This window comes from Gobio gobio, assembly GCF_949357685.1.
Source record: "Gobio gobio genome assembly, chromosome: 22".
NCBI classification, from domain to species: domain Eukaryota; kingdom Metazoa; phylum Chordata; class Actinopteri; order Cypriniformes; family Gobionidae; genus Gobio; species Gobio gobio.
The window spans coordinates 26,289,025-26,302,135 of record NC_137118.1 but is presented as its reverse complement, the minus strand read 5'-3'; the positions used below and the strand labels follow the sequence as shown (position 1 = coordinate 26,302,135).

The window sequence follows — 13,111 nt, the reverse complement described above, 5'->3', positions numbered from 1 at the left end:
GATGTTTAAGTGGCCGGTCCTTTAGCATTTAATTAAATGCTAAATGAAGCATTAAATTAATAATTTATCATTTCATTAATCCTTTAATGCACCACTGCGGATTGAGAGGTTAAACTAATACAAGGAAACATTATTTAATATTTTTTATTCATATGCAAAAATATAGTAAAAATAAATAAATCAAAGTATTTACCAACACATTTTGATGCATGCACAGACATCTAGCATTTCTGAGTGATGAGGATGCAGAGGAATCACTGAATCAAAGTTTTGAACTGAGTCAATGAAACAGGTTCAAACTTTTTAATAAAGAAAACGTCCAAATGAAGTTTGTAACTATTCAATAAATGTGTTCAGATCGATGCGCGCTCACGGCTCCGCTCATATGAATGATTCACGTTTTAGTTGCTATGGCGACGCCTGTTATGAATTCTGACGCAGACTCAGACACGCACCGATTGTGTTGTTGATCTGTTGTTGAGAGAGACGACTGAGGCGATTTCACAAACTTTTGCAGAATATTTTCTGTGCTGACCTTGAAATTTTGAAGCTGTTTGGAGGAGACGAGACTTTTATTCTGGAAGAACATCGCAGGAGATATCCTTTACAGAGTTACATTTTTGAGTTGTAGATACTTTTATCTTATTGTTCTTTTCTTATTTTAGGAGTGTCGAGTTTGATTAATTCTTTGTTTTTGTTTTCTTTTTTTTTGGAGGAGTATTTTTGAGGAGAGTTTATTGTATTGTATTGTGTGTTGTTTTGTTTTGTTTTGTGTTTTGTATTGTTTTTGTTCCAGATTGCAGGAGGATGTCGATGGCGAAGATGATGGGTGAAAGAGAAGGTGAGTGCTTTAACGTTAGTTATGTTATGTTACTGAAATATTTCAGCCTCGGGCCGCTCCATATCCAGGAGAGCTGCTTTCTCTCAGACGGCTGGTCAGGAGGTTTGGAGACAGACAGTGTTCTGATGACCGTGATCAGGCCTGGGCCGGTTGCATAAACCGTTAAGACTAGTCTTACAAGTTAGACATACATTTTTTTTCTTTAAGACTGTTCATACATTTTTTTAAATCAGTTACATAAAAACATAGACTTGCCTAACTGCTAGTGGCTCATACTAGATCTTAAGACACTGTCTTAACGTAATGGCTTAGTTTATGCAACTGGCCCCCAGGATACGCTGCCAGACCAGACCCAGATCACAGATCCAGGAGCTTCCTACACATTTAGCGCTTCTGTCTTCTGAGTTTTCTGTTTCTGTGCCCACAGGTCAGACTGACAGGAAGAGAGCGTGGCAGAGCGGCAGCCGGCAGAGCCCAGATGATCATGGACGTCCGTCCACTCCATCTAAAGGCTTTCGCAGAGGTCAGAATAGGCTTTTATTACACAAGTTATGGCTCAGTTAAAGGGTTAGTTCACCCAAAAATGAAAATGATGTCATTAATTACTCACCCTCATGTCGTTCGACACCCTTAAGACCTTCATCTTCGGAACACAAATGAAGATATTTTTTGTTGAAAGCTGATGGCTGAGAAGGCCTCAGATAGGCCTCCATTGGCATTCAGTACACAGGGTTTTTCCTGGGTCAAAAATGGTCTTCGGTGGTGGCTGACAGACATGACACACGCACGCACAGTAAAAAAAGTCCCCTACCCACATGATCTGCAAGCGCAATACTGACAATACATTTTAAATAAATTCAAAGAAAGTTTGTAACTTTTGCTTATCTTATTTTGATCCCACATGAAAAAATACTATAGTATATTATAGTAAAATTACTCTAGTAAATACTATAGTGTTTTTGAACTGTACTATAGTAAATATACTACAGTAAATAAACAAAGTGTAGTAAATACTATAATATAATACAATATACTACAATTTACTGTAGTATCTTTACTATAGTATGGCTCAAAAACACTATAGTAATTTTACTATAATATACTATAGTATTTCTTCATGTGGGATACCTTGATGTTTGTTTTTGTTCCTCATTTTTACACTATTTACTGATAATTGTTTTGGTATATAATCATATCAATATTAAAAAGTAGTTTTTAAAAAATGAACAAATAGCCTAATTTTCTGCCATATACAATTTCATAAAATTATCAGCTAGCTAACAACAACTTTGTTCTGGGTTCACCTCACAGTCTAAACTAAGTGATTTATAGGCTATTTATTTTACTACACATTATGAACATAAATAAGCTGAAAGACTGGATAATTAAAACTAACTCTTACACCCACTCTTGCTAAATTGTGTAAGCACACTTGTGTTCTCATTTCAGGTGTTCTGAGTAAATTTAAACTGATTCGTTAGTTCAGTGTTGGACAGATCAGTTGTTCTAACCAGTCGTTAAAATGATTCGGTTCATTAGGTTGCGAATCGGACATTAGCAGACGCGTTGTGTGCGAATCCCGTCTGTTAGAACATCGCGAAAGATTTGTCAACACACAGAAAACACTTCATAACTGGACACGATTTGTTTCCCGTTTATTGAAAGTATGCTTTATGTCAGCTGGTCAGAGAATCAGTCAATGTTTTTTGAGCGCATTTCACACCCAGCGGCAATGAAAGGAAAACATCGTCTGATAGCGCCACGTGCAACATGGATTCGGTCTTCCGACCTTTTGATTTTTATTAACGTAATATGTGAAATATTAGAAAGCTAAGAATGCTTATTTTGAAGACAGAGAGAGTGCGAGCGAGGGAGGAGCTCTGATCGTCTCTCTGTCACTCAGTTACAAGCGCAGCATCTATTCTACATCATTCATAAATCACAATAGCTCATCAAATAAAGCTTTGGCGGGACAAAAATTTGTTTTGGCGGCCGCCAAAAAATTTTCAATGTAGGAAAAACCCTGGTACATTTACACTCACAAGACCCATAAAAGGCACTTAAAATGTCGTTACAAAGTCCATCTCACCACAGTGGCTCTACAATAATTTTACGAGGCGACGTCAATAGTTTTTGTGCCAAAAAAAAAATCAAAATAACGCCTTTATTCAACCTCTTCTTGTCTTCCGTGTAGGCCTCCACGACGCATGCGCGAGAATATGACGTAGCGCCGGCGTTTGGGTGAACTAACCCTTTAACAAATAATGTGTCATTGAAAATAACAATTTCATGTGACCACTGACATTGATTATTAATATTATTAAAAATGTCTTGACCAGGCACCATGTCCACATCATATTTGTCCCTCTCTGAGGACAATATAGTGAGGCGGTTCTGCAGAGAGTCGTTGAGCCTTAGCAGCCGAGGCTCGTACATCACGAGCTCAACAGGTGAGACTGAAATAAGGCTGGGCAGTGTACAGTCACATTGAATTTCATTTTACTGGTGACCTTTTTTTTAAGTAAAACGTAAGTTATGTCATTTTATCACTGCCTAATTGGACGTCAGAGATGTTTCTAATCATTCAGTTTTGTTTTCTTCATTTCAGAAAAACCCACAGAATGTAAGAAGAGGAAACGAGTTCGTTCTTTCCTCAGGAACGTGTGTAAGGCTGTGAGGCGCTCGCTCCTCTGCTGTTGTCTCAGTGATGTGGATGTTGTGGAGTCTTTTGTTCCTCCAGCGGATCTGGAGCCAGAGCCCGATCCTGGTCCATCATCACCTGATCCAGATCACTCCGGCGTCAAGCCAAATAATGGTCAATCTGCAGACATTATTTCTCCAACATTGTTTTAAACAGAATTATTATCGTCTTGTTTGCACTGATATTTTTAATATAAAACAAAGGATCTAGCAATCACAGATCCAGGAGCTTCCTACACATTTAGCGCTTCTGTCTTCTGAGTTTTCTGTTTCTGTGCCAACAGGTCGGACTGACAGGAAGAGAGAGTGGCAGAGCGGCAGCCGGCAGAGCCCAGATGATCATGGACGTCCGTCCACTCCATCTAAAGGCTTTCGCAGAGGTCAGAATAGGCTTTTATTACACAAGTTATGGCTCAGTTAACAAAATAATGTGTCATTGAAAATAGAAAGTTGAAAAAAATAAAACATAAAGTAACAATTTCACCATTGACATTGATTATTAATATTATTAAAAATGTCTTCAGCAGGCATCATGTCCACATCATATTTGTCCCTCTCTGAGGACAATACAGTGAGGCGGTTCTGCAGAGAGTCGTTGAGCCTTAGCAGCAGAGGCTCGTACATCGTCGATTGGAGGTGGAGTGGCGATAGATCGGATAGCCGAAACGAACAGGGCAGTTGGAGCGACGAAGAGTGGATGTGCCATCCGCTGCCAGGTCAAGTTCCCGTCGAGCCAACGGAGACTTCAAATGGCCTTATGGAGGCTTCACCGGTGAACACGAGCTCAACAGGTGAGACTGAAATAAGGCTGGGCAGTGTACAGTCACATTGGATTTCATTTTACTGGGAACCTTTTTTTAAAGTAAAAGTATTATTTATTATTAAAATTATTAAAGACATTATTTCTCCAACATTGTTTTAAACAGTATTATTATCGTCTTGTTTGCAAGCTCATACATTTCTCATATTTTGTTTTTCAGACTCCTTTGAGACTCTCTATAACGTGGGAGAGATGATTGGATCCGGAACTTTTGGGAGAGTGTTCAAGGGAACACGGAAGTTTGATGGCAAAAAGGTAAAGCAATCTTGCTGAATTGTACAAACATTTTTGCTCTTGCATGCATCAAAACATTCTTAATACAGATGGGTTAATACTTAGATGCTCAAATCGTAAATGTTATGTGCAAAGTCAGGCGCTTGAATACCGTTATTGAACGCTGTTTTTTTTTTTGCAGGTTGCCATCAAGCAGATGCACAAGATTGACAATGATCGTTATCTTGATATTGTAAGTTGGTCAAAAGTTGTATTTGTTGTTTAAGTGCTGTTTGTTGTTTAAGTGCTGATTACTGTAGTCAATACACCTGTAGGAAGCATTAGGTGTAAATGTAATAGATCAATAAACCTGGAAAGGCTCTGATGATCGTGTCTGTAAAGATCAAAGAAAAGTACATTTAAAAATGATAGGTTTTCTTCAGATTTTTACCCAGCTAACCTTCTGTCTACTACTTTTCTCTAGCCCGGGCATCCCGAACCTCTCGTTACAGAAGTGGCGCTGCTGCTAATGATGAGGCATGAACCCATAAGCCCCTACGTCGTCCGACTGTACGACTGGTTTGAACATCCTCGGACATTCGTTCTCATAATGGAGTTCCCTGACCCCTGCGAGAGCTTGCTGGACTTCATCATTCGTCATTCGTGTCAACTGGATGAAACAACAGCACGGGTCATCCTGCGACAGGCTGCGCTGGCGGTACAGCACTGCATCGAGCATGGCGTTTTTCATAATGACGTTCATGCAGAGAATTTCCTGGTGAAGACAAACACGTTAGAGCTCAAGCTGATCGACTTTGGCTGCGGTCAGCTACTTAGTGGTGATGGCTACGAGACAAAAATATACCGTGGTGAGTATTTTTGGAGTGTGGAAACCTGGATGTAGTGACTTTCTGATTATTTGATGCTTTGAAGAAATTGCTCAACAATGTGCAAAAATGTCTTGCTCACAGGATTACCTTCTTACTGCCCACCTGAAGTCTTCACAGAATCTCGATTCCACGCCGTCCCAGCAAATGTCTGGGCTCTAGGGGTGTTGTTGTACCTGATGGTTAACGGACGTTCTCCCTTTGGCAATAGAACGGAAATCACACAGGCCAAAGTTACATTTCAGAACTCCAACTTATCCAAAGGTGAGTGAAGAATATCGATAAACACACACACATAAAGCAAAGGCTCTGTTTAGAAACAGGTAAAGGTGAAGTATGTAAGATGTTTCAAGTTGAAATGCATTCAGTTTATAGTTCACCAGATGCTGTTTTCATAATTGCCAACATTCGTGTCACATGGTCATCATGACTAACCAGCTCTCTCCTTAATAAAATGTGTACAGAATGCAGTGATCTGATTAGCCAGTGCCTAGCCCGGGATCCAACGAAACGGCCGACGTTAGAGCAGGTGTTACAACATGAATGGATTAGAAATGATCTGGAGAAGTTCAGGAGAAGTTCAGGAGATTCACTCGATCAGTGATTTCAGGTGTGAGGTAGTGTAACAGACAGAGTAGGATTAATATCATTTATCTTCAATTCTGGATTATTTGTAGTGAGGTTTTCAAATTTGTGTTCATGTTCTTGTTATAGTCAAGTCAAGTCAGCTTCATTTATACGGCGCTTTATACAATACAGATTGTTTCACAGCAGCTTCACAGTAATAAACAGGAAAATAACACAATTAGTGATGCAATTGCAAGAATTCAGTTCTGTTGTAAATCAGCTAAAAAAAAAAAAAACATTCATGAGTTCACATGTTCATATAATCTTTGTATTGGATAGGAGATAACACTTGCTGTCCTTGGTGGAGGGCTTGAGCTCGAGACTTGACCAGAAGTCCAACCCCGACCTGACAGGAACCCAAGCCGATCCTGGTCCATCATCACCTGATCCAGACCACTCCGGTGTCAAGCCAAATAATGGTCAATCTGCCGGGGATGAGGGCTTCCCACTGATGACCAACCTCTTGCGGCCATACCCTGGACATCACATCCCACCAGAGAAAAGGGTGTTCAATTACCGCCTCAGCCGGGCTAGGTTGGTAGTTGAGTGCGCCTTTGGCATCCTCTCAGCTTGGTGGCGGATGTACCGCCCGTGTCATTGCAACCAGTCCAGAGGTTGCAGAGGTGTGTGTGAAGGCCACATGTGTGTTGCACAACTTCCTGCGCATGAAGACACTGGAAAGCAGGGGTGGACTGGGGCAAAAAAGTGGCCCTGGACTTTCTGGCACAAAGCGGCCCATCACACCCGGTGTGCAACACACCTCACCATAAACCCACCAGCTCATTATACACAGGGCAATTTTAAACACAGAAGCTATTTATTCAAAAATATGAATTATATGAATTGTTTTATTGAAATGCTTATCATACTGAATGACAGGCATACTTCTTCAGTTTATAATTTGTCTTTCCTGGTGCACATGGCAAATTGTATTTATTTTTTTTTTGTATACAAATTTTGATTTCTCTTTTCCATACACTGTAGTTTAATATCATTAAGTTCAATACCTACCATAAAATCAGACCATATAAAATGCTATTGTCTAGAACAGAGTCCTGCACAGCTCCGATTTTGTAAACCCGCACCCGCCCGTACCCGCAGTGCTTAAAACCGCATCCGACCCCTTCTCCGACAACAGCACTAATTAAAATCCGCACCCGACCCGACCCGCTTAAAATAGAACCGACGCCCGACCCGCACCCGCAATAAAGTCAGTTTAGCATATTACATTATAGACACTGTGGCGAGGCCGAGGGACCGTGAGGGCGGGACGAGGCGGCGCTCATCAGGGAGGATGAGCGCCAGCTGCGCGCCGCAGCGATCTCGGCCCTCGCGGAGGAGTGAGGGACTATAAAGGAGGAGCGACGACAGTGAGGGACGAGAGAGGACCAGGCCTGGATTTTGTGTTATGTTTTATTTTGTGTTCGCTGCAGTCGTCCGTGAGGGGCTGCAGCTTTTTATTTTCATTTTGTGTTTGTTTGTATGTAGGCGGCAGTCGACCGTGAGGGGCTGTCGCCGCCATTTTATTTTGATTAAATGTTTTGATTGTCCGCCGGTTCCCGCCTCCTTCTTCCCGTACAAACAACGTTTACTACAGTGGTGCCGAAACCCGGGAGGAAGGAGGGACACGCTGTCGAAGAGCCCTCGCAGCTGAGGGGGATCGCGGTGCCGCGGAGTTCGGGCAGCGCGGAGGAGAGAAGTCCGCGAGCGGCTGCCCGAAGCGGTGGTGCTGGAGCGGATGAAGGTCGGTGGGACGGAGAGCTCGCTGCCGTGCCCCTGGGTCGAGGTGGGGTGGCTGCCGTCCGCGAGGGGGCGAAGGAGTCCCCAGCGCTTGCCCGGAGCCGAAGCCTGCTGCCGCCCGCCATATTGGGGAGGAGCCGGAGCGCTGCCGTCCGCCAGGTTGGGGAGGAGCAGGGAGCGCGGGACGGGGACTCGCTTCCGGCCGCCCTCAGAAGGAGGAGCCACCGCCAGCCGCCAGGGGGCGGAGGAGTGTCGAGCCGTCCACCGGCCGTCCAGTACCACCGCATGGCACCGCGAGGAAGAGCCTCTCGGCTGGCTGAGGACCGAGCGGCAGTGTGTCTGGGAACCGGACCAGAATTTTTTTTTTTTTTTTTTTCTTTTCTCCTCTCTCCACTCTCTCGTCTCTGTCGCTCCTCATGCTCCCCGCTCCGTTCTCTCACCTCGCTGTTCTTACCCCCAGGTCCCGCGGCCGCCGTGATCGCCTGCGAAGGGCGTTGGGGGTATGTGGCGAGCAGCGAGGCCGAGGGACCGTGAGGGCGGGACGAGGCGGCGCACATCAGGGAGGATGAGCGCCAGCTGAGCGCCGCAGCGATCTCGGCCCTCGCGGAGGAGTGAGGGACTATAAAGGAGGAGCGACGACAGTGAGGGACGAGAGAGGACCAGGCCTGGATTTTGTGTTATGTTTTATTTTGTGTTCGCTGCAGTCGTCCGTGAGGGGCTGCAGCTTTTTATTTTCATTTTGTGTTTGTTTGTATGTAGGCGGCAGTCGACCGTGAGGGGCTGTCGCCGCCATTTTATTTTGATTAAATGTTTTGATTGTCCGCCGGTTCCCGCCTCCTTCTTCCCGTACAAACAACGTTTACTACAGACACACTTACAAAAATGTTTATTGCCAGCATACATAAGTTATTACACGACCATTAACTTAAGGAAAACTTCGGGACATTCTAAAACGCTTAACGTGGCTTAATGTAGGTAAGACACTGTTATTAAGAGACCAAACTCAGTAAACATAATACTAATAACGTATACTATGTACAAAAGTACAAAAGTGGCTTAATGTAGGCTACTAAGACAGTGTTATTAAGAGACTAAACTCAGGAACCATAACAAAAATACTGTTCGATTGAACTGCGTGTGCTTGGTTTTGTTACCACAGTTAGCTGCGTGCTTCCTCAGCGATGAACTTCCACATTTGCGGCTATCTTTTCTTCAACTCCTCATGATCCATCTCGACGAGTGCAGGCAGAGCGCGCGCGCGGTTGTGATTCTCCTGGGAGGAGAACAAATAAACTGATATGGATTTGAAAATCAACTTGAAATACAGGCAAGGCATATTTTTGTATATGCATATTTTCAGGAACACATCTACAATATACATGCATATATTTTTATATATAGGCCTATATTCGTTTGCACGTGACTTTTTAAAACCCGTGTTTAGACCCGTGTTCTCCCTTGTCCGACCCGCACCCGTATCCGACACAGTAGGATGTTTTTCACCCGTTTCAGCAATATTCGCGGGTCACCCGTCACCCGTGCAGGACTCTGGTCTAGAAGACTTAGGATGTAGTGCAGAATGTGGACTGTTTTAGGGTGCCTTTCTAGTGGCTATAGTATCTAGACATCTGTAATTTTATGGAATTGAGCTCAAATAGTGGAAAAGAGTTTAAAAATGATATGAAAAATACAGCATATTAAAATGATTTCTGAAGGATCATGTGACACTTACTGAAGTAATGATGCTGAAAAGTCAGCTTTTACAGAAATAAATTACATTTTACAATACATTCTCATAGAAAACAACTAGGCCTATTGGAAATTGTATCAATATTTCTTAATATTTGTGGTTTTACTGTATTTTTGATCAAATAAATTCAGCCTTCTTCTTTCAAAAACAATTTAAGAAGTCTTAATTATTTCAAACTTTTGATGACCAGTGTGTAAAATAATGCATGTAACTAGCAAATTATATATTTATTTTCATATGTCACTTTCCATTGGCCACTTGAATATGAAAGTTGCCAGTTTTAGCATGATATATGAGAAAGATATTTTGAGTATTATGAATAATTTGAAAATGATTGTGAAATTACTGAAGAAAGCCTGGAAACAGAAAGACAAACATTCCCTCTGATATGCTGAAAACTGCGACACCTACGCTAATGTTTCTTTGTGCATTCTGTAACAACAATAAGTTCTGGGGAATAATTAATTCAAATGGTATGAATATTCATGAGTTTATGAATATTATTAGCTTGTTGTACAGAAAAATTAACGTATAACGGAACCTTTAATCATTTAAAAGTAACCTTTATCCAAATTGATTTCTTCATCAATTATCAATCTTACAAACCTTAAGAAACATTGATCTGTTTGATCAGGACAAATAATATCTCTTATGTTTGCACAATTTGTATTACTAAAGTAGTAATACATGAAAATCAAGCTTAAATGGGTAGCTTAGATCTTACGCTTCAGTGACTTCGAGATTTGTGAGCAAAACAATAAGGATTCAGTTTAATGCAATTATTGAGTTTTAATAAAACACTATAGAATACAAAGCTACGAATCACACGGGGGTAAATATGCATATATATAGGAGAAACAAACGATATGGTACAAACAAGGAAAAATCAAACTTAACGAATAAAATCAAAGGGAAAAGAATGATGGAAAGAGAGAATCCACGAGGGAGAGAGAGATGAGAGAGAGAGAGAGAGAGAGAGAGAGAGAGAGAGAGAGAGAGAGAGAGAGAGAGAGAGAGACAGACAGTTCAATCACTTCACCAAAACCCTTCAGACATTTATGATTTCGTGAATCAGGATTAATTCAGACAACCTCGTACAAGCAGTTAAAGGTGAAATATAATACTTGCATTAGGCTCTCTCGTGTACGTGTCTGAGTTCGAATCGTCGTGGAAGTTCGCTAAGGAGGTGAGTCCGGAGAATTTCTGTGAAGTTCAGGAAAGTCGCTCCAGAAGTTGCAGGTCTCTCTCTCTTGGCTTGGTGCCAATGGAATCCCTCTCTCAAAGGAAGGTCAAAGGCCAGGGTCCTTGTAGTGGCGGAATGGCGGAGCGCAAGGAGTTCATGATAACTTCTGCATTTATAGATGGAGTGGCCGAGCCCGACTTATGGAAAGATCCAATCACGTCCGTGGAGAGATCTTCTCGAGAAGGCGCGAGTGTTCCATTGTTCTCTGAACCCCCCTCCTCTGAGTTAATCAATAGGGTGGAAATTCTAAGCCTCTTTTTCTTTAGAAAGCTGGTATTTCTGAAATTATGCATCAAAATCTGATTTTTGAACCAAATTTGGCCTAGTCATAATTTTGCGATAACAGAGATACTAAGAACGGTCATTCTGCGATTTGCGCGTCCAGATATACAAGATTATCACAGTTACTGGCATACAGGTTTTGATTGGCAACAGTAAACATCCTAGTTATTCTAATACATTGTATAAAGACATGAAATCAACGGATTATATATATTTGAACATTATTAAGACAGTTCTTTAAGTCCCATGTTTTAAGTAACACGTGTCGTGCAAGAATTGTCTTCTTTCAGCGCTGATATGTGTGTGTGTGTAAAGTCATGTGGATGCCTTCAGGCGGTACAATTCGATGCTCCATTCTGTAGACTCAGACAATCTGGCGGACATCGTGGTTGTTCATTAACTTCGATATCTCTTACACACACACCCCATTGTCTATGTCTGATTTGATTAGGAGAGTCACGAGTTGGTGTGTAGAAGCCTCATCCGGTGATGTATTCGGCCCAAAATCTGATTGAATCGGGTCATTGTTGCTACAATTCTTTGACGACGAATAACGTAAAAGGCATTATAATCTGATTCATTCTGAAAGCTCAACAGTAGTTTACATCCCTGGAAATTAATGTCCGTCGTTTAACATTTTTAAAATCGTTAACAGTCGGGAAATATTGCTGCCCATTGACTCGTATTCAGCTCTTACCTCGGCTCGCATTCAAGTGTCGCCCGCGCTGCTCGGCTGCTGTGCACAGTAAATCCCGCCTCGTCGAATTTGATTGGATATCGCAAACATTTTGACATTGACGAGCGCTTTTACACCACTGAGACACTGGGACTGAGCAGGCTATAGATTAGAGTTTTGCATGGAGTTTTGCCTCAAGAGGGCTGCACGGGCCATTCGTCTGGGCTGACGGAAGGATATAGGCTACGTAGTTTTACTATAATTTATTCTTCATATAGTTACGTAGCAACGGGCAGGCCCACATTGTCCAGCGGCCCACCGGGAAAACGCCCGGTACGCCAGATGGCCAGTCCGCCCCTGCTGGAAAGGGGGAGAAGATGCGCACACAGAGCTGAACCCACCATTGAGCCATCTTCAGCTCCTGAGGCCCTGCGAGATGCACCAAGGATGGGCTCCAACAATGCCACCCGTAGAGCTATCCAACTCCGAGAGACGTACTGTGCCTACTACTTCAACCAGGAGGGTGCAGTGCCATGGCAGCCGAATTCATAGAATACGCCAAAGGCTCTTTTCAGAGCCACAAAACCCAAAAGCTCTTTTAAGAGCTACCTATATTTTTCTTAAAAGTGCAGATTCCAAGTGTCATAACAATTATTTTTTACATTAAATTAACATGTTGGTTTTATATTTTCATCACCATGTCATAATGTACATAGCCTTTGCCCTTTCAGCCCTGTTTTCAACTAATACATTCATGATTTGAGCAGATTTTCACTGGAGAGAAAATACAAAGGCCTTCACAGAACAAAGAAACTCATACAGGTTTGGAACAACTTGAGGGTGAGTAAATGATGACAGAATTTACATTTTTGGGAGAACTATCCCTTTAAGTGATTGTATTGCGTCGACAGCGCTGTATGATACGACAAATTTAAAATACTTACTGTATTATTCTATATGAACATGAGAAAACAATACAGCCATACGATTATTTTAATATGTTTATTTTAGTGCTGTATGTATGTAATATGTATGTGTGTGTGTGTGCAGAAGCCTGGCCCTCCTCAGCACAGAAAGCCTACGAAGGGACGGCAAGAGGCTCTGAAAGAAAACCTCGTCTTCATCTGCTGCTGGTGTTGGAGGCGGCGGCGGTGGTGGTGGATGTGGCAGCGTGGTCATCTGCGTCAGGGGCTCAATTGCTGCCAACAGTCCTCTCTCAAAAGAAGACATTTCCCTTTTTTTTTCTCTTCCTACCCTTGTCATTGATCTCGACAGTTTCCTCCTGCTCTGTCTGTCTGCCTGCATAGTTACAGCAACAATTGATAATCAATG

General features: G+C 42.3%; 1 protein-coding gene across 1 annotated transcript; it reads left to right on the top strand.

Moving 5' to 3' along the window:
* Window positions 1-445: 445 nt before the first annotated feature.
* On the top strand, window positions 446-5,733 carry LOC307119125 (uncharacterized protein; the record flags this gene model as incomplete). Its single annotated transcript, XM_079805205.1, has 10 exons — window positions 446-841; window positions 1,269-1,364; window positions 3,181-3,291; window positions 3,450-3,656; window positions 3,826-3,921; window positions 4,066-4,332; window positions 4,522-4,616; window positions 4,777-4,827; window positions 5,059-5,443; window positions 5,546-5,733. The coding sequence occupies exons 1-10, from the start codon at window positions 808-810 to the stop codon at window positions 5,731-5,733; spliced, it is 1,530 nt and encodes a 509-aa protein (XP_079661331.1). The 5' UTR covers window positions 446-807.
* Between the last annotated feature and the right edge of the window lie 7,378 nt (window positions 5,734-13,111).